This window comes from Carlito syrichta, unplaced genomic scaffold (genome assembly GCF_000164805.1).
Source record: "Carlito syrichta isolate Samal-C Ts95f unplaced genomic scaffold, Tarsius_syrichta-2.0.1 Scaffold169430, whole genome shotgun sequence".
Lineage (NCBI taxonomy): Eukaryota > Metazoa > Chordata > Mammalia > Primates > Tarsiidae > Carlito > Carlito syrichta.
Genome location: NW_007113526.1, coordinates 438,464 through 464,009, shown reverse-complemented (window position 1 = coordinate 464,009; position 25,546 = coordinate 438,464). Strand labels below are relative to the sequence as shown.

Sequence of the window (25,546 nt, the reverse complement as noted above, 5' to 3'; positions counted from 1 at the left end):
ATTTACAAATATCAATGTTTTGCTTATATGATGAGTAGAAAAAAAAGAAATTTAAATAGAAGCTTTTAAACACTTTTTAAAAGCTCTTGACTCAAGTATTTTCAAAAAATATGGAATGCATAACGAAAAAGGCAATCTTCAGTGCAGGCAGAGGCATACAGAAACATGGTAGAAACAACGACTGGATTAAGGTCATCTGTATATAGAAGGAAAGAAGGGGATTCAGTGTTTAAGATTAAATTTTCCCTCTGCTAGCAGTCACTTCAAGGAGAGGTTCTTAACCTGGAATGCAAAAGACCTCTGAAACTCTATGCAAAACTGTGTATGTATGGACATACACACATATTTTCCAAGATGGAGTGTCCATAATGCTCACCAGATTCTCAAAAAGGCTTGTGGAAAGAGCTACTTAATCTCAAATTGATGTGTTGTGAATCTGCACAGCCAGGATCCCGAAGATCTTGCTTGCTTCACTCCTACTCTTCTAGCTGATTAGGAAAGGGCATTGATAGAAATCTGGAACACATGGTGCTTAAGGGTTTTTAAGGTATTTCCAGATGTAGCACTAACTACTAAAATACAGGTTGCAAACTGGTGGTCCACATAGTATTTTGTTAAACTTTGGAATGAATTACTCTAGGAAATTTTATACACAAATCTGGATAACCAGGTTCTCTTGAAACTGAGAGACCTGAGACCCCTAGGGCCGAGATCCATAGTCCCCACAATCACCACTCAGCTCACTAGAGCTGAGGAGCAGCTGCTGCTTTCCGGCCCTTCCTGGCCTGAGACTGAAGCAGTGTTCATCACCTTTTATCTTCTAGTCTGTGCTTTTTTTTCATATAGTAAAGAAAAAAAGTTTAAGTACATCTAGTACACATGACTTTATCAAAAGTGGGAAATGACAGACCAAGGGAATAACAGATTTGAAAAACTAAAAGCAAGCATGTTTCTTGTGAACCCTATTCCTGTGCACACAAAACAGAAAGTAAGTTTTTTTGAAAGGATACAATTTAAGGCCTGCTTTTTGCAAATCTATCTCCCACCTTGTTCATTTACATTATACCTATCTGGTACTTTTGAGTATCTTAAAATTTGAAACCCAAGTCTCCCCTGCAATAAAATGTGCTATTCTTCATACTGAAAGAGGCACCACTGATCCACACACACAGATTGTTTTTCTGTCTGAAGGCCACTGCCTAGTAAAAGGAACCATCCAAGCTGATTATCCACATTTTATAAGGGAAAGGCTGCATTTTCTTCACTTCATAAATTCATTCAGTAGACTTTAATTAAGGGCCTACTAAGTATAAGGCACTGTACTTGAACCTAAGTAGTTATAAAAATGATTATAACTCTGTAACGCTTCCTTAGGAGTCTCTACCTCCATGAAGCCTTCCTTGCTTGATCTACGCGGAAAACACCCGTCACTACCTCCTCCACTGACCTCTGTCCTCTGGACATATTTTTTATTATTGTAGATTTCAAAGTGTATTTAAGAAGCTTATACAACCTTCTCCCTTTCAAGACTGAAAGTTGTTCAGGGCAGGGCTCATGCTTCATGTCACCCTTCCAGACTGGCCTCTATTCCCACCACTTTACAGAAACAGCTCTCACTAAGGTCAGAAGACATGTTTAATCTTTATCTTAAATCCTTATCTTAAAATCCAGAAAGTGTTTTAATGCTTTCTGATCAATTTCTCTTTCCTGAAACATGGGTTACCCCTGGCTTCAGAGACATGTTCTCTCTGTCTCCTTGACAGAATCATGTTTCTCTCTCTAGACTTTACCTGTAAGAATTCAGCAAAGCTCTGTCCTAGGCCCTCTTCTCACTCTATACTTCCTCCTCCTCCTCTTCTCCTCAGTGAGCTTATCTGCCGTGCTGCCCTGCTCACCCAATCCCACTAAAGTTATCATCAATATGCCAACTACTCCCTTTTCCCTAGGCTCCAGGCCCAAATGTCTACTCAATATCTTTACTTGGACATCTCAAAAGGGATCAAACTTCCAAAACTCAATTTCTGAACTTCCTCTCAGACCTGGTCTTCCTCCAGTATACCTATCTTTGGCCACTATCTAGCCAGGTATACAAGTTACACATCCAGGAATCTTCATTACCAGGACTCTAAAGCAAGTTATTGTTTCTTATTTAGTCTTCCTCAATAACTGCCTAGTTTCCCCAAATCCATTCCTGCCATTTTATAATCCACAACCCCCCCACTTTGGCCAGTGTACCTTGCTATTTTTTTTAACTACACAAATATGTCAATGTCTCTTCTTAAAATCCTTCAATGTTTATTGCTCTTTGGATGAAGACACAACTCCCAGCATGTCTCAAAAGGCTTGCTGTAATCTAGATCCTGCTGGCTCCTAACCTTCTTTCAGTTCCCTGAAGGTCCAAAGTTTCAAACAATTAAGGGGCCTCACACTTGCTACTCCTTCTATCTGGGATACCATGCCTTGCTCCCTGTCCTCCTAGCTCAGCTAACTTGTACCCGTCATTGAGATCGCACAGCAAGTTACTAGTTCTTCAAGGGAGCCTTCCCTAACCACCAACCTAGGGTGTTCACCTCTACCCCATGCTTTCATCACGCACAGAACGGTCTGTAATAATATGCTTACTTGTGTAATTATTTGGCTAATGTCCATTCCCAGAATCAATTACCAAGTCCACGAGGGTAAGTACCTTGTCTCTTTCAGTCACCATTTTATCCCCCATGATGCATCAGTGTAGACAGTGATTGAATGAGAAAAGGATATAGCAAGTTGCTTGGCACTCTTAGAGTCCAATTTCAAAAATGTCTGTCAACTGGAGTTTTTAATAATGCAGCCAGTGATGTGCCCCAGTAACCATAATGCAAAGTAAAATGTCATCATTGTTATAAGAGATTTAACACTTTGGGAAACCAGGAAAAGGAGAAGAGCCTCTGTAGGTGGGCAGAAGGCTTCATGAAGAGCTACCGTAGAAACTTGATCTTGAAGAATATGGATTTAAACATGCAAAGGTGTGTAAATGATCAGTCTGTATACTTCTGGTGACTCTGACACTCAGCAGTCACAGGTTTTCAACTGGGTTGCCTACTTATGAATTAATACAAAATAAAAATTTCAGAAAACAATTACTCTTCTCCAAAGGTGTTTCAATATTAAACATTCCCCTAGCCTTAAATTTAGGACAAAATCAATATAGCTCTCACTTTATTTCTTTTTTTCTTTTAAAGAAGTGAAATTAATTTTTTTTGGTCAAATAACAAAGTAAAGAAAGCTTTTAAGTTACAATCACACCAAGACACTTTTCAAAGTAAACCTGTATCCTAAGTCACCTACCATTGCTGTGAGGCCAGGAGTGCACAGTGGCACTTCTCACCAGAGCTTCATCCACTTTTCCACCAGTGGGGTTATCCACATACTGCCGCCCCTGCTCCAACGCATTAAAGCATTCCGTCCAGTAATCATTATTATCTGCTTGTACCCGGTCGTAACTCCAGCTTACACAGGGAAGAGTTTGGCGGTTATTAGAGGAAATGTAGTCCAGGAAACTCAGGGAAGCAAAAGGTTGTGTATGTTGATTCTGGAGGAGAAGGAGAAGGCTTATGGGTGGCTCCTGGGATTTCCTGGCACCCTCCACCTGAGGAAGGAAGGTGGTCTGACACATCATTAAGCGCCTCTCCGCAGCCTGACCAATATCAGAATTCTTCCCAAAAATATCCAACTCATCTTCAAGAAAGAGTCCCGAGTTGTAGCCAAGTTTGCGGTTCATAATCGCACTAAACCCACAGGTACAGCGGTACTGGTCTTCATTGGAGGAATCAGGGATGTAAAGCCCGACATCTGCCCCTTTGATGTTCATGTTGCAAGCACAGATGCAACAGCTGTCAAAGTTTCTGTCTTTAAAAATATTCATCACAGAATCTGAGAGAATCAGGGTGACATAGAGACTGTGGGCTTCAGGAATTGGCTGCATGGTGGCAGGTTCCACAGAGTTGAGGGGCCGCGTAGTCGAGGGGGTAGAGGCTGGTGACCCCTGATCAGTGCTGTCATACTTAACAGACCCTTGACCACTGGCAGTGCCCCCACCTCTGGGAGTTCTTGGGGTCCTGGGTGTTCGTGGTGTGGGGACAGAGAAGCGAGGAGTGGCTGGAGATGGAAGGACTCCTGCCCCACTGTTGCTGGCTGGGGCAGCACTATTCAGCGTAACAGGTGTGTTCATCTGCGGTGTGTTCAGATAGTCTGGATCTGCTAGGCTCCCAACACTAGGCACGTTGCTGCAGAAGGAAGACACCAAGTGAGAAAGGGTGGCACATCACAGATGCCAAAGTACACATACCACCACCCCAGCCACATACTGCACATTTCCTATCAATAATTTGTGTTATCACTTAGAATATTCAATTTTCTCTTTAAAATAAAAAAAAAGCATACAAAGACATCAGTGCAGTATGTAGAGGAGCAAGAAGTAAGGTATAAATAATTCAGCCGGACTTGGTGGCTCAGCCTGTAATCCCAGCACTTTGGGAGGTCAAGGCTAGTGGATTGCCTGAGCCCGTGGGTTCGAGGCCAGCCCAGGCAACATGGAGAGACCTCATCTCTACGATTAAAAACAAATTTTTGCCAAGCGTGGTAGCATGTGCCTGTAGTTCTGGCTACTTGGAAAGCTGAGGTGGAAGGATCACTGGAGCCCAGCAGGTGGACACTGGGGTAACAATGAGCATGCCACTGAATTCCAGCCTGGGCAATGGGGTGAGACTCCAACTCAAAAAAAAAAGAATAATTCAACGTAGCACTTTCCTTCTACTTATTTCGCATTTAAGTAATCCTCATCTTAACCTTTTGAGGAAATGTACTATTTTTACAAGAAAATATGACACTGGGTTTGGTCAATAAAATTTTGAAAACCTGTAACTTCACCAAATGAGTTCAGATGCTAAATTAGCTAGAGGACCACAAGACAAAATTCCCATCTAATCTGTAATTATGCTTTTGTCATTTTTTTAAAAACTGAATTTCTGCCAGTGTATTTGTTCTTTAAGGTTACAATCTATATGTAATAGCTAAAGTAGTTATAACCAAATACACATAAAAATTTAATATTTTTCTAATTTTCAAAATGCAGTCCTATCTAGGCTTGTACTTCATAGCGATAGGTGATCATGAAAGAATTCTATTTTAGGTAACCCATTTCAAGTGCTAGTCTATAATTAATAGAATTATTCCATATGCTGCTAAAAGGCCTTAGTATTAATTAGGTGGTTGTAGAGAAATACACATATTGTATCATAGTTTCCAGCTTATAACAGATTTCTGTGGGGTTGTCAGCACTTCCACTTCAGTTTTTATTTTTCAATATGTTGTGCATACCATATAGTGTAATTATTTTAATTCCCCAAGACTGATGGGGTTATTATCTATTTTCTCATAAGCAATGATTTCTTTTTGAAACAGCCAAACAGAAAACAACAGTGTCTGAAATATTCTACAGTTTTATTACTGTAAAAGATTTTCCTGATATACAGTGGGCTTTCCATATCCATGGGTTCCACATCCGCAGATTCAACTATCTACAGATTGAAATTATTTGGGAGGCTGGCTCACACCCATAATCCCAGGACTTTAGGAAGTCAAGGTAGGAGGACTGCTTGGGCCCAGGAGATCGAGACAAGCGTGGGTAACAAAATGAGACTCCCATCTCTACAAAAAATAGAAAAATTACCCAGGCATGGTGGTGCATGCCTGTAGTCCCAGCAACTTAGGGGACTGAGGCAGGAAGAACATTTGAGCCCAGTAGTTCGAGGCTGCAGTGAGCCATGATTATGCCACTGTAGTCCAACCTAGGGACCAGAGTGAAACCCTATCTCAAAATAAACAAATAAAATAACAGTACAACAATTTAAAAATACAAATAAAAACAATAAAGGGTAACAATGATTCACGTAGCATTTACATTGTAAAAAGTATTAGAAGTAACCTAGAGATAATTTTTTTTTTTTTTTAATCAGAGTCTCACTTTGTTGCCCAGGCTCGAGTGCAGTGGCACAAACTCACAGCCACCAAAGCCTCGACCTGCTGGGCTCAGGCAATCCTTCCATCTCAGCCTTCCAAGTAGCTGGAACTATAGGCATGAGCCCCCACGCCCAGCTAATTTTTTGACTTATTGTAGAGATGAGGTCTTGCCATATTGCCCAGACTGTCTTAAATCTGCCAGCTCAGGCAATCCTCTTGCCTCCGCCTCCCAAAGTGCTGGGATTACAAGAGTGAGCCACCACGCCTGGCCTTAGAGATGATTCAAAATATACAGGAAGATGTGTGTAGGTTATATGCAAATACTAGTCCATTTTATATGAGACTTGCTCATCTAAAGATTCAATGCCCCCAAAGACACTGAGGGACGACTGTACATTCTGTAGATGCACATGGAAAACAGCATACGAGCCCATTCTTTCTGCTAAGAAGGTATTCTTCCAAAGAATAGACTTTTAAAATTCTTAATATTATTTTATATGTATTAATACTGTACTTTAATGCTCCTCCAATAAACTACATATTCATTCACTTATAATGTCAAAGAATGTCTTAAAGAAATGTCCCTTCAAATAATTGTCCTGTAATTTTTAATTAACTATGTCTAAACAACCTGTCTGAAAATTCAAATCAGGCACTGCAAAGAAATTTTAAATCTGATGTACAGTGGTATCTTTTGGTACAGATAAAAAATGACACAGAAAACTTGACTGGCAATCACTGCTCTCTCAAAGACCAAAATAATAAGTGTGTAACAATGATCTTTACTCTAATTGGACTCCTTTCAAATTTTCCTGTTCAACAAAACCCTAAAATTACTATGCAGTTCAGATCAGAAAAGGAACTACAACTACTAACTGAAAACATAAATAATTAAATTACTCCCTAGGTAATAAGAATGGTTTCTCTAGTAGAGTAACCTGATTTCTCCCATTCAATAAAAATGAAATGAGTATCAGTGCTATGCTAGAAGCTAGTTATTCAAAAGAAAGTAAGAAAAAGAAAGCATAGCTCATAAGCAAGTATGGCAGACATTCAGCAGGTGATTTCAGGGATACTCCATATGACAAATGGAGAGTCCAGCGTGATGGAGATCAGAGACTACAGCAGGATTATAGTTAGTCTAGAACTGTACTGGTTAATAAGGTAGCTACTAGCCCCATGTGCTAAATATAAATTAACTGATGCAGAACTAAAAATTCAGTCTTGGTCTCACCAGTCACATTTTGAGTGGTCAACAGCTACAAAATAAGGCTGGTGGTTTCCATATTGGATAGTGCACATAAAAAACACCTCCTTCATCACAAAAAGTTCTATTAATAGTACCAGTCTTGAATACAAAGAATCTTTGGGATGCCAAATGGTAGAGACAGATCTAAACAATGTTCTGAACTATTTAAACCATCATACAGGAAAAGGTTGCATGTGACTTCTGGGGGGAACTTGTGTGTATGAAAGGCTCCTGAAGCTGCTGTGTCGTTTATTTGCAGCTGTGCGTGCTAACCTTATCCTCGTGTTCTAGTTGCGTTGTACCAGTATCTAATTCTGCAAGCTAGAATACAACCAGAGTACAGTAGCAGCACCCATTCCAGGCACTCAGAGTGCTTTTCAGCACAATATTGCTGGTGCATTACTTGCACAAACATTTGTTGTTGGAGTCTTTCAAAAAGTCCTGTGTGGGAGGCAGGGCAGGATTACTCCATTTTAAAGAGAAGACTCGGGTAAAAACCACCCTTTAAAGGCATTCACAGAAGTTTTAACAGGCAGGAACTTAAATCTTCTGACACTGTAGCTGTAGCTTCCTAAGTCTAGAGTTCTCTGGTACTTCTCTGGCACAGTTTTCCATTCTGACATTGACTTTACGTACACAAGCACTAAGCCTGGTAGTGACATTAAAATTTATTTCATCAGGATAGTTTTATGGAGATCACAAACATGCAGCCCACTTTGAAGTAGCTGCCAACATCTTTAAAGAAGAAAACATATAACAATGTAGATTTCCAGTCACTCTTAAAATCAGAAAGGTCTGACCACATTGAACCCACTCCTGCCTAACAAAAACTTTCTGAAATTGAATAGCAAATGTCTCTTTGATGGAGCACACACTAGACCTCAATTGCTCCTACTGGTACCCACAATGACACTGAGCATCAGAAAGTCTTTTCCTTTCACCCTTTCCATTTCAGCTATATATATATCTTGCCTGATTCTGACAGAAATCTGAGTTTGCAGCCTTCTATTTTATAGTATTTAAATCAGCTTATTAAATTACTCATCACAGGGAAAACTGACTCTACATCACTGGTATAAGCACTATTTTGGGGTTAGTATGAAATATTTTCAAGCTACTATAAACACCTTCTTTTCTTCCCGCCAAATCATAGCATCAGTCTGTTGCTGCTTTATTATACGACATGGGTCAGTAAGAGAGAAACTTCTTACCGCCACTACCCAAAGAACATTACCAACTCCAATCAAATGTTTGATTCTATGTAGACACTGATTGGGCATGAACACCATAGTTCTCTATACACATAAACTTAATCTAAGTACAGATGCTCCTTGACTTACAACAGGTTACATCGAAAAATCACCTTGTAAGTTGAAAATATCTTAAGTCAAAAATGCATTTAATATAACTAAACTACTGAACAACATAGCTTAGCATCACCTACCTTAAACATGCTCAGTTGGACAAAATCATTACAGTTGGGCAAAACCATCTAACTCAACAGTCAATTTTATAATAAAGAGTTGAATATCTCGGGTAATTTATTAAATACGTACTGAAAATGAAAAACCAAAATGGGCACTCGAAGTACAACTTCTACTGACTGTGTATTGCTTTCGCGTCATCATGAAGTTGGAAAATCCTAGATAAACTCACTGTAAGTCAGGGACCATCTGTAGATAAAGCTTCATTTAGAAGATAATGTATATTGTCACACAAAAACAAGAGCAGACAACAAAGGGAAGTTTCAAATGATTTGTTACTGTCATTATTCTCCACAAATGTTTAGTTAAAATAAAAATCACATCAAATATGACAAATAACTGACACAATTCCTGTACATACTTGTAGCCATCTCTAATGAAGGTGGCTGCAGGGGGCATAGGCAGTTGTTCAATTTTAGGAGGTACTGCCCACGAAGGCCGAAACAGACAGGCATCAGGTATCTTCAGAGGTAGCAAGCAATGGCTCGGCAACATCTTCAGTGGAGCAAACATGGAGGATCCCACGAAAGGCTGAAAGGATGAAACCTTGTGCACATATGAAAAGTCCTGTGACAACAAAGCAGGGTTGGTGTTAATGATGGCAAAATATTGAGGAATACCACAGTTGCATAATGTGATTTTAAAAAGTTAAAATAGCAACAAAAATGGTCATAATTCAATATTTACCTCATAAGATCATTAGAAAAATGCTAATGCAAAATTTTAAGTTAATAAAAAAGACACTATAATTAATATGTCAATGAGTATGTCTCATGCCACATTCAAAAGATTCTTAGAAACTTATGTATATATGTCACATAAACAACATCATTTAGAGAGGTATATATGAATCTACTTAGAAAGCACCCGGCCTTGGGAAAGTTAATATATTGACAATTACCTTTATTTCCTCTGGCTTAGGACTTCCTAATCCATCTTCAACTTCCATTTTAAATTCTGTGAGTTGTGTTGAAACCATACTGACCATAGGGCTCTCCATCATCCCTAATGCTGTCACTGTCTCTGAACTGATACCATCTTTATAATTCATCACAGGAGAAAATGCAGGATGCTGTTCCAAAGACGGAGGAGTGGGGAACATCCTTTGTAAGTCTGCAACTGCTAAAAATAAAAAATAAAAAAAAACTCTTTTAACAGGCAAGACTTCTAAAAAAGCCTAGTTCATAGCCAAGCGCCCTATTTGGCACACAGACAAAAAAAATCTTTTAACAGGTAGGACTTCTTAAAACATCCTAGTTCATAGCCAAGTATCCTATTTGGCACAAGAAATCATGTCATTAAATAGTTACATCAGTTACACAACAGAATATAAATAATAAAAGCCTCTAAGAAGATGGCCATCAGCAGAAAATTACCCTTTCGTGGAACCTTACCACTACCCTCTTGATGTTTTATGGTTTGGCTTTACATTAATTAAGTGAACCAAGTCTACATAACGTATTTCTTTCAACAACTGATTCCTTGAAAATCTAAGAAGATTAATTAAATAGAAACTAGGAGCAATTAGATAGAGTATGAAATATTATAAATAACTACCAGAATGGTGGTTTATATGCAGTAGCAAACTAGACAAATTTACTAACCTCACAGGTGCTTTTTTGGGGAAACAGTTTCATGCTCTCTTTCCAGACTGACACTAAGATGAAACTTCATAGCTTATTTTAAAAAATGTTTAGAACAGTGATTCTCAACTCTTTTTAAAAAATATCACTTTAACATACTTAAAGTAACCATTATCATTAACAGTGGCTCATCAAGGCACTGATTCCTAAAAGTAGGAACCTATGGGCAATGAAATGCAAACTGTGGATGTAAAATTTGGCCACTAGGGGGTGACATATGCAGCAAATTTGTTAACAAGTTTGGAGCAACAAGTTAAGTCACTGATTTGGAATTGCATTTAGCGCACCCATTTCCTACCTATTGCTCTTTCTAGCAACTTCAACACTTAAAGAGCAGTCTGAGCATGGTGGCTTACATCTGTAATTCCAGTACTTTGGGAGTTCAAGGCAAGAGGATCGCTTAAGGACAGGAGTCTGAAATCAGCCTGGGCAACATAGTAAGACCCTGTCTCTATTAAAAAGAAATTTTTTTTAAGTTAGTCAGGTATGGTGACTTGCACCTGTAGTCCTAGCAACTCATAGGAAGCTGAGGTGGGAGGATCACTTGAACTCAAGAGTTCGAGGCTGCAGTGAGCTATAATTACAACACTGTACCCCAGCCTAGGTGACAGAATAAATTCTGTCTCTAAAAACAAATAAGAAATAAAAATTTCAAAATAAACATTTAAACAGCAAACAGTAGCCACTATATAGACTAAGATCTGACTTGCAGCTGTCAATCAGAAATTCATACAGAACAACCATACCATATTCTGCCCTGGGCAGCAATGTAAGGCAGAGCTGGCTAAAGAAGACTCAGTGTGCTGGGGCCCACAGTCCACGTGCTGGGGCATAGGTCTGCTATGGTAGGGTTACTTCCTCCCTCGGGGCTTCAGTTTTTTTCATCTAACAGGGAAGGCTGGACTAGATATATAATTCTCAACAGGACTTCTTGCTTTTCCTTTGTTTGCAGGGAGAGGAAAGCCTTCTACTGCTTCAGCAATTAGAGGCAGAAAAAGAAGCGAGAACCACCGGGTTAGATTATCTTTTCTGTGTTTCTAAGTAAACTATTATATCACCATTACCCGCTCTTGGCCACAGGTGCTACTTATAAAATAAGGAGAGGGAGCGGCCAATCAGCAAGGCTTCTGATCCCAACTTTCACTTCCATTAGAGATGCTCCACTTCAATTTACTTTCTATAATAAGAGTCTGCATAGGATTTCATTAGACAAAATGACACCTCCTCCTACTTCTAAAACAAACAAACAAAAACCACTCCTAAAACCCCAAGATGATCTTCAAGGCATCTTCTAGCTATAAGACTATTCTATCCTTAAGGAACTTAATAATTTCTAAAACTAGGAATGCAAACTAAGTCAAACAAGAAACTACCAGGAAACCATTTGAGACACTATATAACTGATAAATTCTGAAGCAGAAAAACAGATCTTCAAATGCAGCAGCAGTCAGATCAGTAAGTTAAAACAAAATTTAAAAGCTGAGGATTTATACTTCATAACATCTTCGAAGTCACAGTCAGTGCCTTATAATCTTAAACATCAATGTAGATCTTTGGGAAATACAGAAATTGTATAAATTATCTTCAAGTTAAAATAGTGTGCTTAATCACAGTCTTTTACTTACACGTACTCTTACTAGGATACAAGATTTTACCAAAAAAACAGTTTCACTAAATTAGTTTTAAAATTTCTTCTATAATGTATATTAAAGGGATTTCCACTGTCCTAAAGCTACCTAACTTCTTTAATACTACTACCTAACACAGTCATGTATCTCAGTTTTCAAAGCCTCAGTCATCCTGTTAATTTTATCAAAGGTAAAACATCACCAAAAAAGCATAGACAAAATTCTACCAGTCAGATTTTCTTTAAAAGTGGTCTTCAGCAATCTTATTACCAGATCGTCTTAAGGAAAACTCTTAACTTCTCTAGCTTCAATTTCCTCATGTGTAAAAGAGGAAAAATATCTACCTCATATTTTTGTGCATATTAAATAAGATAATATATGTGTATAGTAAATTAGATAATGTATACCATACCTCTAGAAGAAGTCAGCATGAATTAGTCCTCCCCCCCAAATAGGGTTTGACTGGAAAAAGATGGAACTACTGTCAAGTTACAGAGAATTTCAGAAGAGATGACCCTTAAGAAGTTCTGAGAGGGTATTGGCCTCAAAGTAGGTAAGGCAGAAAGAAGACAGAGATACAGAGACACACTCCAAAACAGAAACATGGTTTGTCTGTTCAATTTTCTTCCTAGAAAATGCCTAAGACAAGGGTAGAACAGCTACCAGAAAGGACAGGTAAGCTGGCTGGCCCACAGTGCTCCCCTTACTTCCAACCTGCCTATCCTGCAAGGCCTACCACACTTCAGCTGGAGCTCTTAAGAACACCAACTCCTACTACCCAGTACTTCATGTATTCACATACAGGATGGAAATCCTCCTGCAGAGGTAGCATCATCACAGTATTCTCCCTTTCCCAAAATAACTAGCTGAGTCCCTTCCAAATTGTAAGTCCTTTTGGAGAATAATAAGAGGGGAGACCCAAAAAATCCCAGAATTTATTTATAAAAAATTGTGTACCCATTCTTGTATGTTTACACCTTCAAAGTGCTCTCCATTTGATGCAATAAACCTATTCAGAGTCCCTTTTCCACGGCTCAAAACCAGTTTTTGAATGCATCGATTTCGAAACCTTTTAGAGCTTCTGCCATTTTTGTTTCACCTCTTTCACATCAGTAAAATATTTCCCTTTAAGGACATTTTCATCCAGGGAAACAAACAACAAAAGTGACTCAGGGCAAGACCGGGTGAATAGGTAGGGCGGGGCACAGGGGTGCGTTTTTGGGTCAAAAACTGCTGAACACCCAGCACAGTGTGAGCAGGTTATTCATGTAAATCACCCATTGTGAAATGGGCAAACGCATTCAAAGACTCTCCCCCAGATAATTCACTGAAGCTGAATGTAGCCTCTTACAACAACACTAGCTGGTACACTGACGCCAATGGAGTCCTAGAACACTAACCTAGCAGGGGAAGCCTGTACTACAAAGGGGCCTGCGCCCACCTTCCTGCAAAAAATTGTTTTTTAGGGGTCCCCCATCATAAATGAAACCAATTAAAAAATCTAACCCTCATTTTGTCTATTGAAAGACTCACACTTCAAACTGACATGCTTTCAAAGACAAAAATTCATAAGTGATTAATCAAAAACCCAAGAAAAACACTTCTGTTTTATTCCTTTATTATAACATTATACTACCTAAATGAAACTTGATGCTAAACCAAACACATTTGTTACTGTGTACTGCTTTCTGCCATATTCCATAAACAAATGAATACTTATGAACCTATGCCTATGCTTTCCAGCACAGTATCCACCAGCCACAGGGAGCTACTGAGCACTCAGAATGGGGCATGGCCAGACGGAGACGGGCTGCATGTGTCAGACACTGGACTCCAATGACTTCAGACAAAAACAATGTAAAATATGGACAACTATTATCCATTTTGGTTTATTAAAAGAATGTAAAATATCAATACTTTTATACGAGTTACATATAAAACTTACAATATTTTGATTAAGTTAAATGAAATACTGTATGCCATTAAAATTAACTTCACATTTTTTCTCATCATGCTTTTTTCATCATCATTTCTTGTGAGGAAATATTGTATGTATAACCCCCCAACACATCCCACCCTCCCCAAAAATATATGTACTCTCATAATCACACATTTACATTCATGCCTTGTACACATTAAAAAGAGCATCTTGACTCCTGCACATCTGGATTTTCCTGGTGCCAATCTGTCTGTGCTGTATTTCAAATTCACTTGTTTTTATAATCTGTACCTTATCATAAAAGTTTGAATGACTTCTTTTAACACAATTCCTTTCTGAATAAAAATGAAAGGACTGAGTACACAATATACTTCACAGGGCAATGACACTAACTAGCAGGATGTTTGTGAAATAATAATCTTGGACAAATTACCAGACCTTTCACCATTTCACAGCGCTACGTATCACTACATGTCAAAAAGAGGCAAAGGATAAAACTGGTTCAAACAAGGGGGAAAATTCACTCATCTGATCTATTCTGTATGTATCTATTTTCCTGCTGTTTCCTTTAACTGTGAAGTTCTATGTTTGCAAAATTCTGCAGTATGGAATAATAAAAATAAGAAAAATGTTTAATTAAAAAAACTACGGCAACTGGCTGACTATCATTATTCATTTTCATCCATGTCATGCTTGAGAAAGCTTTGCATATTTTAAAAAGCTATGGATCCACTAAAGCTGTCAAAATCCAATCTCTGTATACTTCCCACTTCTACATTTGAGTAAATCAGCACTACATTTATAGGTTCATAAAACTTTTTGACTCATCCCTATGACATGGTGGTTTTTCCCCTCAATTTGTTCTCATTACCAGCTGAAGTTAATGAGAGATATTAAAGAATGATTTGCAATAGAATTATGTTTCTGCTTTAGAGTATCCACGTAAGCTACCCTAACTTTCTTTTCTTGTGCAGAATAATGTGGTTTCTTAAGGTAAAGAAAATACATTTTTTTAAAAGAAAGGCTTCTTCTCTTTTTGCCAGCATACATAATAAAGCTGGTAGAATTCAAAAGGAAACACAAAAACTTCAATATAAATCTTGAAAAAAGGATCCTGAAACAAATATTCAATATTCCTTGAGTGAATTAAATTTACAAAAATTGAAACACTTTACACAAGGTCTCATAGTAGAATATCACTCTGAAAATCACTTGGGCAGCACTTATTCTACTAAAAAAGGTCTATTAGAAAGACAAACCTAAAACACTTTCCCCCCTATTTTAAGCTATAAAAGTTAATTCTCAATTTGAAATCAAAGGAAAAGGAATTCAAATAAAGATGGTTTCTATGTATGATTAGCTACCTATCATCTCAGACATACCAACTGATATAAGTTTTAATTCATAGTTACAATTTTGTCAAAGGAAAAAAGAAGGAAGGAAATTTCAGATAAAGCACCACTGAGTACGAAAACAATATTACTAAGTCATAGGCAGTGAGCTGCAAAGACTCAGTCAATCCCTCTACTTACTCGGGGGGTAAGGAACAGCAGCTCTTCCATCCTTCCCAAGAGGTCGGTCTTCTGTACCAACTGTAGGCATTTTTGAGGAGCGCAGTGCAGGTGATACAGCCTGAGAACAGATTGCTATTATTAAAACAAAGTAATGTGTGTATATAAGCAGGAAGCAGTCAAATATTTCCTAATGTATGCCTCCTTACATAGCATCTACCAAGTGAACTTCTAGAAATACCAGCAGACAGTGAAACAAAGGAGATGACTACAAGTCCATCAGGTAAGAGAAACCAAGGTACAGTGTTTTTTTGCTTTTGTTTTTTTTTCATAAATCTTGTGATGGAAGATTACCTACAGCAATCCTTTCCTTCTAGGTCATTAGAAGAGTAGTTTCATGAACATGATGATTACATTAGTGTGGTGTTACCAGCAGTAACTGGAAATTAATCTGGTTCCCTCTGTTTGGAGGCAAGCAGGTGGCTAAAAGAGGTGACCCTCAAGTCCTCCCAAGTGATTTTTCAAAAAATTTTTTTACCTCAACAAACTGGGTATCTTCTGCACCTTCTTTGACAGTTACTATTCATCTTCACAAAAAAGCAACCTTATTTCATAAAATTATTAAAATATACACATAATATTTTTCTCTGATCTGTTACTCAAAACAAATCAAGTCCCTTACTAGGCAAGATTATCCTTAAGAGCAAATGAATTGGTGACAAAACTAAATAAAGCCTAAAAAAGAATTCTTACAAATAAACGGCCTTTTAGTTACTTATACAATATCATAGTTGATATGTTAAATTACATTTAAAAACACATGAGATGAAAACTTAGCCAGCAGGCTCCCAACTCCATTTACTAGTAAGATGGATTAGCAATAGATTCTAAGTTAAACTGCTCATGTGATTAAATACCAGAGTAGAAATCAGAGTAAAGTAGAAACACTCATTTCCAAGAAATGAAAATGTGATTTTAAAAAAAAATCCAATTCTCTTTTGCATATATTAACATTACCAAAGATATATTCCAAAAACTAAAACATTTCTTCATTAAGCCCAACAGTAACTTATAATTATACAGAGAATAAATTCAATGGGCCAGAGCAGTAACAACAATCACCAGGCATGGTGGCCACTTCTTACTGTTTGCTTTTTCCTTTTCTTTCTACTTCTTTGTGATTCCTTTTCTTTTCATTTTTTGTTCCCATCATCACTACCAAAGCACCTAGCCTAACCCTCAGGATCATTAAAACCAATCCCAGACTGTACTTGACTTTCTCTAGATAGTCAATTTCAAAAAGGACCTGCAATGCCTGGATCAGCAATAAAGAAACAAGTCATTTCTTCCACCAGAGTTTTTCACACTGCCATGTCCTTATCCTTCACAAAGCCACTGCATGAATTCAGAACCCAGAGTTAAACATTACCAGAAAGAGGATACATGTTTTCTGCATATCAAATTGATACAAGACAGCACTCACTTCTACCACTTCAGTCCTATACTCAGTAGGCCTCAAGAGAAACATATTATCAGTAAAGTGTGAAGTCCAAAGTTTTAAGCCTGGCCAAAACCTCCCTAGCATGATCAGTCTCTACTGACCATCAGAAAGCAGACCAATGGTCTGTTCATTATTCCTGAAAGCCCATATAGTTCATTTTGTTACTTAATCAAGGTTTGTTCTACACTTAAATCATATGATGCCTTGTATTATTTAACTTCTATGTAGATAAATTCTATTTCCCTATCATGATCCTAAGAAGTGCAGATCACACTTGTATATCTAATGTCTGACTTATTGGATGAATAAAAAGTTTATTTTTAAAATCTGATCTAAAGGAATTACATAATACATTTCTTACAGTCGCATGATATTTATAATAATTTACTTGTTAATTTAATTGAGTCAGAGTCTCACTCCAGCTAGCCCAGGCTCAAAGGCTCAAGTAATCTGTCCATCTCAGCCTCCCAAGTAGTTGGAGATACAGACACACACCACCACATCAGGCTTTTTTTTTTTTTTTTTTTTTAAGAGACAAGGTCTTGCTATGTTGCCCAGGCTGTTCTCAAACTCCTGGCCTCATAAGATCCTCCCACCTTGGCCTCCCAAAGTGCTGGGATTACAGGTGTGAGCCATCATTCCTGGCAGAAGAAGTTATTAAATGTCAAAGATTTTAATATTTACAATTGGGATAAAAAAAGTCCTCAACAAACAAAACCCCAGGGGTGTAAGGCACACTACCCAAATAATTACAAGAACCTTTTCAAAGTATACCTTTTTTTAAAAATGCAGAGTGACTGGACTCCAGTACACAAACATTTTTAAAGAACATTCAGAACTGGAAATAAGAGCCTCCAAATTTAGTAGACCAGACTATAAAGAAATACTAAAACAATAACATAAAGTTCTTTTCCATTTAGTGAAATTTCTGGATGTGTAGCTATGGCAGACTTACCCCAAGTTCGTCGTCATCAGAATTATCAAAGATGTTGTCTAAGTCATGCAGAGAAGGTGCCAAATCTGTCACCTGCGTGAGACTACTGGAGCCAGCTCTGCCAGCAGCATTATCCTGCCGGACATCTATAGGAAAAGAGGCAAAAGAAACAGAATGAGCAACTTTATCAAGCGAAAAGGAGTGAGGAGAGGACACGGATCTCAATGAATAAGACCTGCCTGTGAATTTTTCCCTATGGTTTTAGTTAAATTTAGAGACAATTATTTCCAAACATGTTTATCAGTTTTGAAAGGAACTGAAAAACTATGAATACTATATAAAGATGAGATCAAATTACTGGTATTATAGTAAGAAAATAATTTTAAATCAAGAAGTATCTCCCTTGCATTTTATTTTAGCAACAATCCAAGTGAGGCAAATAATCATTGTACACACCTGTTTTAGTAGCAGAACTGAAAATAGACATGGCATTTTTCCCATCAGGCACCGGCGTGGAATGACCTTGTGTAGTGACATCCTTGGTACCAAATCCATCCTCTGACTGTATAATAAATTCAGCCAAACAAAACACATGAACACCAACCCAAAGTGTGAAATATGAGGGAGAACACAAAGAATTAGAGGGTAGAATGGAACTTGTTATGAGCACAAGTATGATAAACCATGGTCTATGCAACCAAAGGAAATAAAAGATATGTCCTTTCTCTGGAATTTAAACAGAACCAAGAACTCCCCCACGTTCCTCTCAATCCCATAGGGTATTCTGAGTGAATCAGTGTTTTATGCCTAAATGGTACTGGTGGCATTTGATTACAGACCACCATGGTGTTATTAAAAGCTGCCTTTAATGATATTTTAGATGCTGAATTATAGATCAAACTTTCTGGATCTAGACAGATCTCTGTAAAGGAATCTAAAAAACATTCCCCTGAATTATACTGGCCTGTTATAATTGTCTTACTTTCTCTACTCTTAAGAATACCTCTTTTGATGGCCCAGTATTTTATAATGTCTTAAAATTGAAGGCTAAAGACAGCAGACACATCCAGTATTCGTGTTTATGACAATAAAACCAAATAGAATTAATACTAATAGTCTATAGGCAGTGTCGATATTAATCCAGAGAACACACAGGTACAGCGCTCAGCAAAGTAAGTATAATAAGCGCTCAATAAATAGTAGATAATGTTATCAACATTTTTTCCTTTATATTTTGGGTATTTTGGAATAATATTTAAAAAGAAATAAGCAGGGAGCATAGGCCAACAAGAATTAGCATATGAGAGAAAACATGCATTGTACAAGCTACAGCCTTGAAAATATGAGGCTTCATTTATGTTCGGCTGACTTTTAAACAAAGGTGAGCCATGACATAAAAAGGAACAATACGCTGTTCAATACAATAATACCAAGAGCATGAATATGGGGACAGAGCAATCAGGCAAGACTATCTCAAACATTCTGCCTCCAAAATCTTCCCACACATGTTGTACCGGCATAGATAGAAACCAACACCAAGCTAGACTCTATGTTAAATGGTACCTTATTCTTTTTCAAGGAATCTTTCTCCATCCCTTGTTTGCATTTCTTGTTGGCTGTAAAGATGTATTTTATGTCACCATCCTCAAAGGTATATGGGTCATTGACTTCTCCCAAACTGTCTCCAGGTTGTTGTGACAGAGGCAATGGATCAAGGAAGTGGAGCGGCTGCATCTGGGGCTGTTTGTCTTGCCAGATTTTAAACCGTTTGTTAGGCTGTGCTAAGAGTCTAAAAGGAAAAAAATGACAAAAAAGACAAACAAGGTAAAATTATTTTTAAAGAGCAGTATACTAAACCTTAGGAAAAAACTAAAAACATAACTATATAGTGATTTGCTTTTCAAAATTATATTCATAATTAAATAAAACCTAGTAGTCTGTGTAAAGAATATGTTTCTGTCTCTGATTCCATAGATTCCACTTAAGAGCATGAGTTCTCAGGACAGACTGCCTAGGTTCAAACTATTTGTACCATTTACTAACTGCATGACCCTAGTTTCTCAGATATAAAATTAACATAATAATATGGCTGTGGTGAAGATTAAATGAGACAATCTGTGTCAAGTGTTTAGAATAATGGGTGGCTCAAAAGTGCTATAAATATTATTACTAGACACATGATATATACCCAAAGCATGCAAAGTCTTCCTTAAAAGTGTTAATATACAAAGAAGGCACTGACCGCAGTATGGAAAGTCTCATAAAACTATATTCTTTAACTAACAAACACCAGGCCAAAAATAAATTAATATTAAAATGGCACAAAGAGACCTTACATGTCAGTGTGCTTAAATGATGTGTGCTAAACTTCATGTAGGACAAAGCATTTTATCTGTAAACTTGTATATGCAGAATCTAGAATGACAAAAAAAGTCTGCTTTCATTTTGGATCTGAACGTTTAGTAGGAAGAGATGAGGAGAGAGTGCATGCCCTTTCCGTGGGTGATAGGTGGGTGGTATGGAGAGGGGCCTTACCTTTGCAATGCAGTGCTCTCTGAGTTTACCTCCATTTTGGCATCACATCTCTCACCCTGGAGCTCTGGAGGCCTGAACTCAGCATCATCATTGGGTGGGAGACGGTAACTATGCCACCACTTATCTGATGACTCCGGGTTCAAGGGCCTAATCCCACAATATAAGGCTGTCTCGCTGACCTCTGCCATCAGAGGCAGTCTTTGGCCTACGAGGACAGTTCTGTCATCCAGAGTAGATAACTGCTGGAGTTCTAGCCCATTTCCATAGAGGGCTGGATTCACAGGGACAGATGGTGGGTCCAAACTCTCTGTTTCCTGACCTCGTGGCTGAGGGCTGAGTGTTGGTGGCAGAGGGGAAATCGGGGAATGAGGTGAATCCATAGGATTCAGATTCATTTGCTTGCTTGTATTTCTGGAAGGCACAGCCATTTGCTTATCATACTTCCTATTGCTAGACACCTCCAAGGAGGAGTCTATCCCTGCCAACCCTAGCTTCTGTCCTGGTGTATCTTGTTCCATGCATAACTCTTCGGCCACAGAAGGCCTATGATGAAACGGTATCAAGGGTCTCTTTTGCAACTTGTCTCCTTTTTCCTGCCTTTCTGTTGTTTTGTGCTTAGAAGAAGCAGGAGGTGGTAAAGATGAAGATGTCACAGGTCCTGCACTGAAGCCTGGTTGAGATATTGTGGGAGGTCGATTGGGTCCTACTACACAACGTTTTAAAAGTTTATGTCTGAAATGAGAGTTAAAATGAAATCAACAAATAAAATGACCTGCATCATTATATTACAAAAGACGTGTCTTGACAAGATTATGCCTTTTAAAGCACATATTACATGCACCAATACATCTAAAAGTGCTCTAGGTTTTAATTATATTTATAATGATTAAAAATGTCATACACTCTTATGGAAAAAAAAGAATCACATACAAATTAAGCAGATAAGAAACTGAACAATAAATGTATATACTGCTAACTCCTACAAACTATTGATTTGAAAACACTCCAAATTTTTTCAATTTGGTGAGGGCTGCAGATAACCTATTTATATACGCATCCTAAAACTATAAAAGAAGAGTCATGAGATCGTCTGCCAAGAAAAAACAAAAAATTTCCAATTTCTGCTTTACAATATTCAATAACACTAATACAAAATGGCTTATAATGGATTGTACTGTTGTAAGTTGGGAATAAAATAACTAGGCAACTCTCCCTCAAAGTATGAAACTAAAATAATGAGGATCAACACTAAGAACATTTTTAATGGGATAAATATACTAGAAACCTGATATGCTATTATATCTAGGGAAGAAGGGATAAAAGACAACTTTGTAATTTACAGATACATATTAAAATGAGACAGAAGTAAAAAGATGAGTGAACATTAAAACCACACACATACACAAATGCACCTGAATCATCTAAGCAAAAACACCAGGTCTGCTCATATCCTAACATACTTCTTGGCAAGCACAGGTGTGAGAAATGGCTCAGTAAGGGCCCACTAGATGATGCCATGGTTTAATCTGTACAACCAAGTTATATAGCAGGTCAGCCAGTTCCTCCCAATATATAAATCATTCCCAAGGAAAAATGTGCTCTCCTGCCGGTATAGTAGTAACTCTTTGAGGCCACTAGGGTGGCATTAAATTACTGCTGCATTGCACTAAATAATGCCCTAGTGGGCAGTAAAACGGATTTGTGTGGCGTAATGGGATGGTACAGTGGGACACCAGGATGGCTGTCCTGCTCCATAAGGCAATTAAATAGTGGGAGGAGTGGACCATTCCATAATGGATTTGTTAATCCTCCAGCAGATAATCTGAAAACATTCTTGCCAAAGTCTTTGCTACCCTAAAAATATAAAACAAAAATTTCCAAACTTCTTGCCTTTAAACCCAAGGGGCAAGGAACTACAGTAACATGTGAACGTATCACTGAAAAATGTCTTAATTAAATCTCCTAAAGATGCTTATTCTAGAACCTAGAATCTTAAAATCTTCTACATAAGACTTTCTAATTTGGAATTTCTCAGAGTGTATTTAATACACAAAGTCCTTTGGTAGATATTTTATGATATCCACTTTAAAGTAAGGATTTTTTTTTTTTTTTTTACAAAGTAGATAATCTTATTAAGTTTCTTCAACTGTATTTAATGACTTGCTGTATTGCAAAATGGTTATAATTAGGGATGTACCAGTAGGTAAGAGACTGTCATGGCAAATTTCTAAGCAGGAAAGGAACCTGACAGAAGCAGACAGCAGGTAGATAAGGGTAAGAAAGCATACTACACAGGTGACTTGATGATAGAAATCTGAGGCAGGACCAAACAGTACAGAAATAAATGGAGACTAAAAGAATGAGGAAAAGAGAAAAACTACAATGGACATTTCAAATGATGTCACTGTGAAATCCAGTGACTAGAGTTGAACATGAAGATAAATAAACAAATGGTCAGATTTCTAGGCCAAGAAGGGAAAACTGTGATTAAAATGACTGCAATAGGGGACCTGATTTTTGGAAAAACACATGTCAACATTAAGAATATTTCTTAAAGACACACTAAAAAATATAAGACTATGTGAAAGTATGGATAAAAGTTTAGAAGCCAATACAGTGGTGTCCTGGTATATATACAACTATAAAAAAGACCTGAGGGTATAAGAATTTGGCAAGGAAATAGAGCAATAGTTCCAGAAAACAAAAAGAAAAAAGCATTATTTGCTTATTTATACTTAAAGTGTTACAAAAATAATTCCTAATAAAAATGTTATATAAATCAGTAAAAAGGTTACTTTTTAAAAGTGAAAAAATCTGGGTTAAGGAAAAGAGCAGGAAAATTAGATGAAGGCACAAGTTAAATACACTATGATTTATATCCATTGATATGCTAAAGGTGGATTGTAACTTGGCTATATGCTGTCTATAAATCAATTTAATGGCTAAATACTTTTTGTCATACAATTCACAACAACCTAGAGACAAAAGTAAAGCAGGTTAACAAAAGTAGAGACAAAAGTAAAGGGCAAACGAGGTGAAATAATCTCCAAAAAAAATTCACTAAAGCCTAACATAGCCACTAACAACATTGCTAGCTGGTACACTGATGCCCACGGGTTCCTACAAAATTTACCCAGCAGGGGAGGCCTGTACTACAAAGGGATCACCCTCCAAAAAATAATTCTGGACATTTTGGGGTCTCCCCCCATATCTCTACTCAATTAAAATTAACAGTGGTTAAATAAAGTCACTTAAAAGGCTAGGGACTGTCTTTTCAAACTGATGCCTTTAGGTTTGAAGTAGTTAACCAGAAAAAATGTGTGGGAGCAATTTGTTAACAGGGTCAGTTGTCCATAAGTTCTTTCTGAGTCCTGACAATAAAAACATATCATCTACATAGAAAAAAAAAATGACATTTTTTTCTTCTCACTGGACAAGGAAGGTAATTCAAAACAAAGCAAAAAGACAGGGAAGAACTAGTCAATAAGGCCAGGAGATGAGCCAACAAAATGTGCCATCCTTCTATCTGACTACTATTTTGCCTTTTTTACTACTTACCTGGAACAAGAACAGCTGACTCTTTGGGTTGGATCCACAAAATCCCAAGTAGCAGGATTGTTAGCAGGCTCTTCTTCAAGAGTTGGAGTTGACATTTGGCTCCTCCTAAAAAGGACAAAAATGTGATTTATATGTGAACATAATACCCATTAAGGAGAAAAATGTTAAAAAGGGTTGAAAACATCTTTCATGGCAATGGTATCCTGCTGACATACAGTGCAGAACAACCAGAGGAAAAAAATTACTTGTTCTATGCAGTAGAAGCAGGATTCAAACTATTTCTGCTTAGGCCTAATAAACATTTTAACATGGGTAGTGTATACAATTAGTAATTAAACGATATCTAGCACTATAGGTTGTCACTTTTAAAAACAAATCACCCCTCTGATAGATTGTGTAAATCACTCTCAAAGCTTCTATAGATTATCTTCAGTCTGAAACAGAAAATGCTCCTAAATCCAAAACTTTTAGCACACCACCATGATGCCACAAATATAACATTTTACATCTGACCTCATGTGGCAGCTCATAGTCAAAACATATGTGCACAACATAGTTTATGCAGCTTCTCCAAAGGGATTACAATACAGTACACAGTAACTTTTAAACTGAAACACAGCATTATAGGTGGAGACTGGTAACCTGCTGCTGTTTGCTGCTTGTCTAACAGTTGATACAGAATTTCTGATGATGCTACTCTTCTGCTTAGTTACTCTGAACACATTATTTTTATATGGTATTAATGGAATGTCATATTTTTAACTGTTAAGAACTTACTATGTAAGTGTTAAAAAATGACTGCTTATCAGTAGCATATAAATTCAGAGTCAGGAATGATGGTGATGCCAAACAACCAGACTGACCACACAGGTGGCTGAGATAGTGACACCTTTATTTTCTGATGGTTCAATGTATACCAACTTTGCTTCATGCACAAAATTATTTAAAATATTGTATAAAATTACCTTCAGGGTAGGTGTACACAAAACATAAATAGATTTTGTGTTTGCACTTGCACCTCGCCCCCAAGATATCTCATCTATATGCAAATATCCAAAATCCAAAAAAATCTAAAATACCAAACACTTCTGGTCCCAGCCATTCCAGATAAGGAGTACTTAACCTGTACAATATTTACAAGCATTTAAGGGCAGCACTTTTATGTTTTTTTTTTTAAAGAGTTATGACTTTTAATGTGAACTAAAAACAGAAAGCAAAAATATTTCCTACTTGTCACTGACAAGCAATAGCAAAGAGTCAATCGTTTTGATTATATAATTAAAATAAGAACGTGGGGAAGTATATTTGAATTGCTGATTTCGCTACAAAAGTCTGCAAGTGCTTCAATGGTGGCACTACAGGCAGACCTCTTGCTGTCTGCTCTCCTCTGCCCTACGGAATGTTTCACCTCCCTGTCCTGTGCTGCTGATAGAGGGGCTAAGATCTGTTAGAGTTGTAGAAAGGTAAGGTTTGCCGGGCTTGGTGGCTCAGCCTGTAATCCCGTGCTTTGGGAGGCTGAGGTGAGTGAATTGCCTGAGTCCGCGGGTTCAAGACCCGCCTGGGC

The 25,546-nt window shown here is 37.6% G+C and overlaps 1 protein-coding gene across 1 annotated transcript in view; it reads right to left on the bottom strand.

The window, feature by feature from the left end:
- The window catches only part of MED13L (mediator complex subunit 13 like), a 305,115-nt gene that overhangs the window by 28,813 nt on the left and 250,756 nt on the right, over nucleotides 1–25,546 (bottom strand). Inside the window, exons 9-17 of the mRNA XM_021709241.1 lie at nucleotides 23,983–24,087; nucleotides 20,425–21,156; nucleotides 19,453–19,678; nucleotides 18,346–18,451; nucleotides 17,911–18,035; nucleotides 15,476–15,575; nucleotides 9,635–9,855; nucleotides 9,095–9,300; nucleotides 3,328–4,265 (exon numbers count right to left, since the gene is read on the bottom strand). Coding sequence (XP_021564916.1) covers nucleotides 3,328–4,265; nucleotides 9,095–9,300; nucleotides 9,635–9,855; nucleotides 15,476–15,575; nucleotides 17,911–18,035; nucleotides 18,346–18,451; nucleotides 19,453–19,678; nucleotides 20,425–21,156; nucleotides 23,983–24,087 — 2,759 coding nt within the window. The remainder of the gene's footprint in view (nucleotides 1–3,327; nucleotides 4,266–9,094; nucleotides 9,301–9,634; nucleotides 9,856–15,475; nucleotides 15,576–17,910; nucleotides 18,036–18,345; nucleotides 18,452–19,452; nucleotides 19,679–20,424; nucleotides 21,157–23,982; nucleotides 24,088–25,546) is intronic.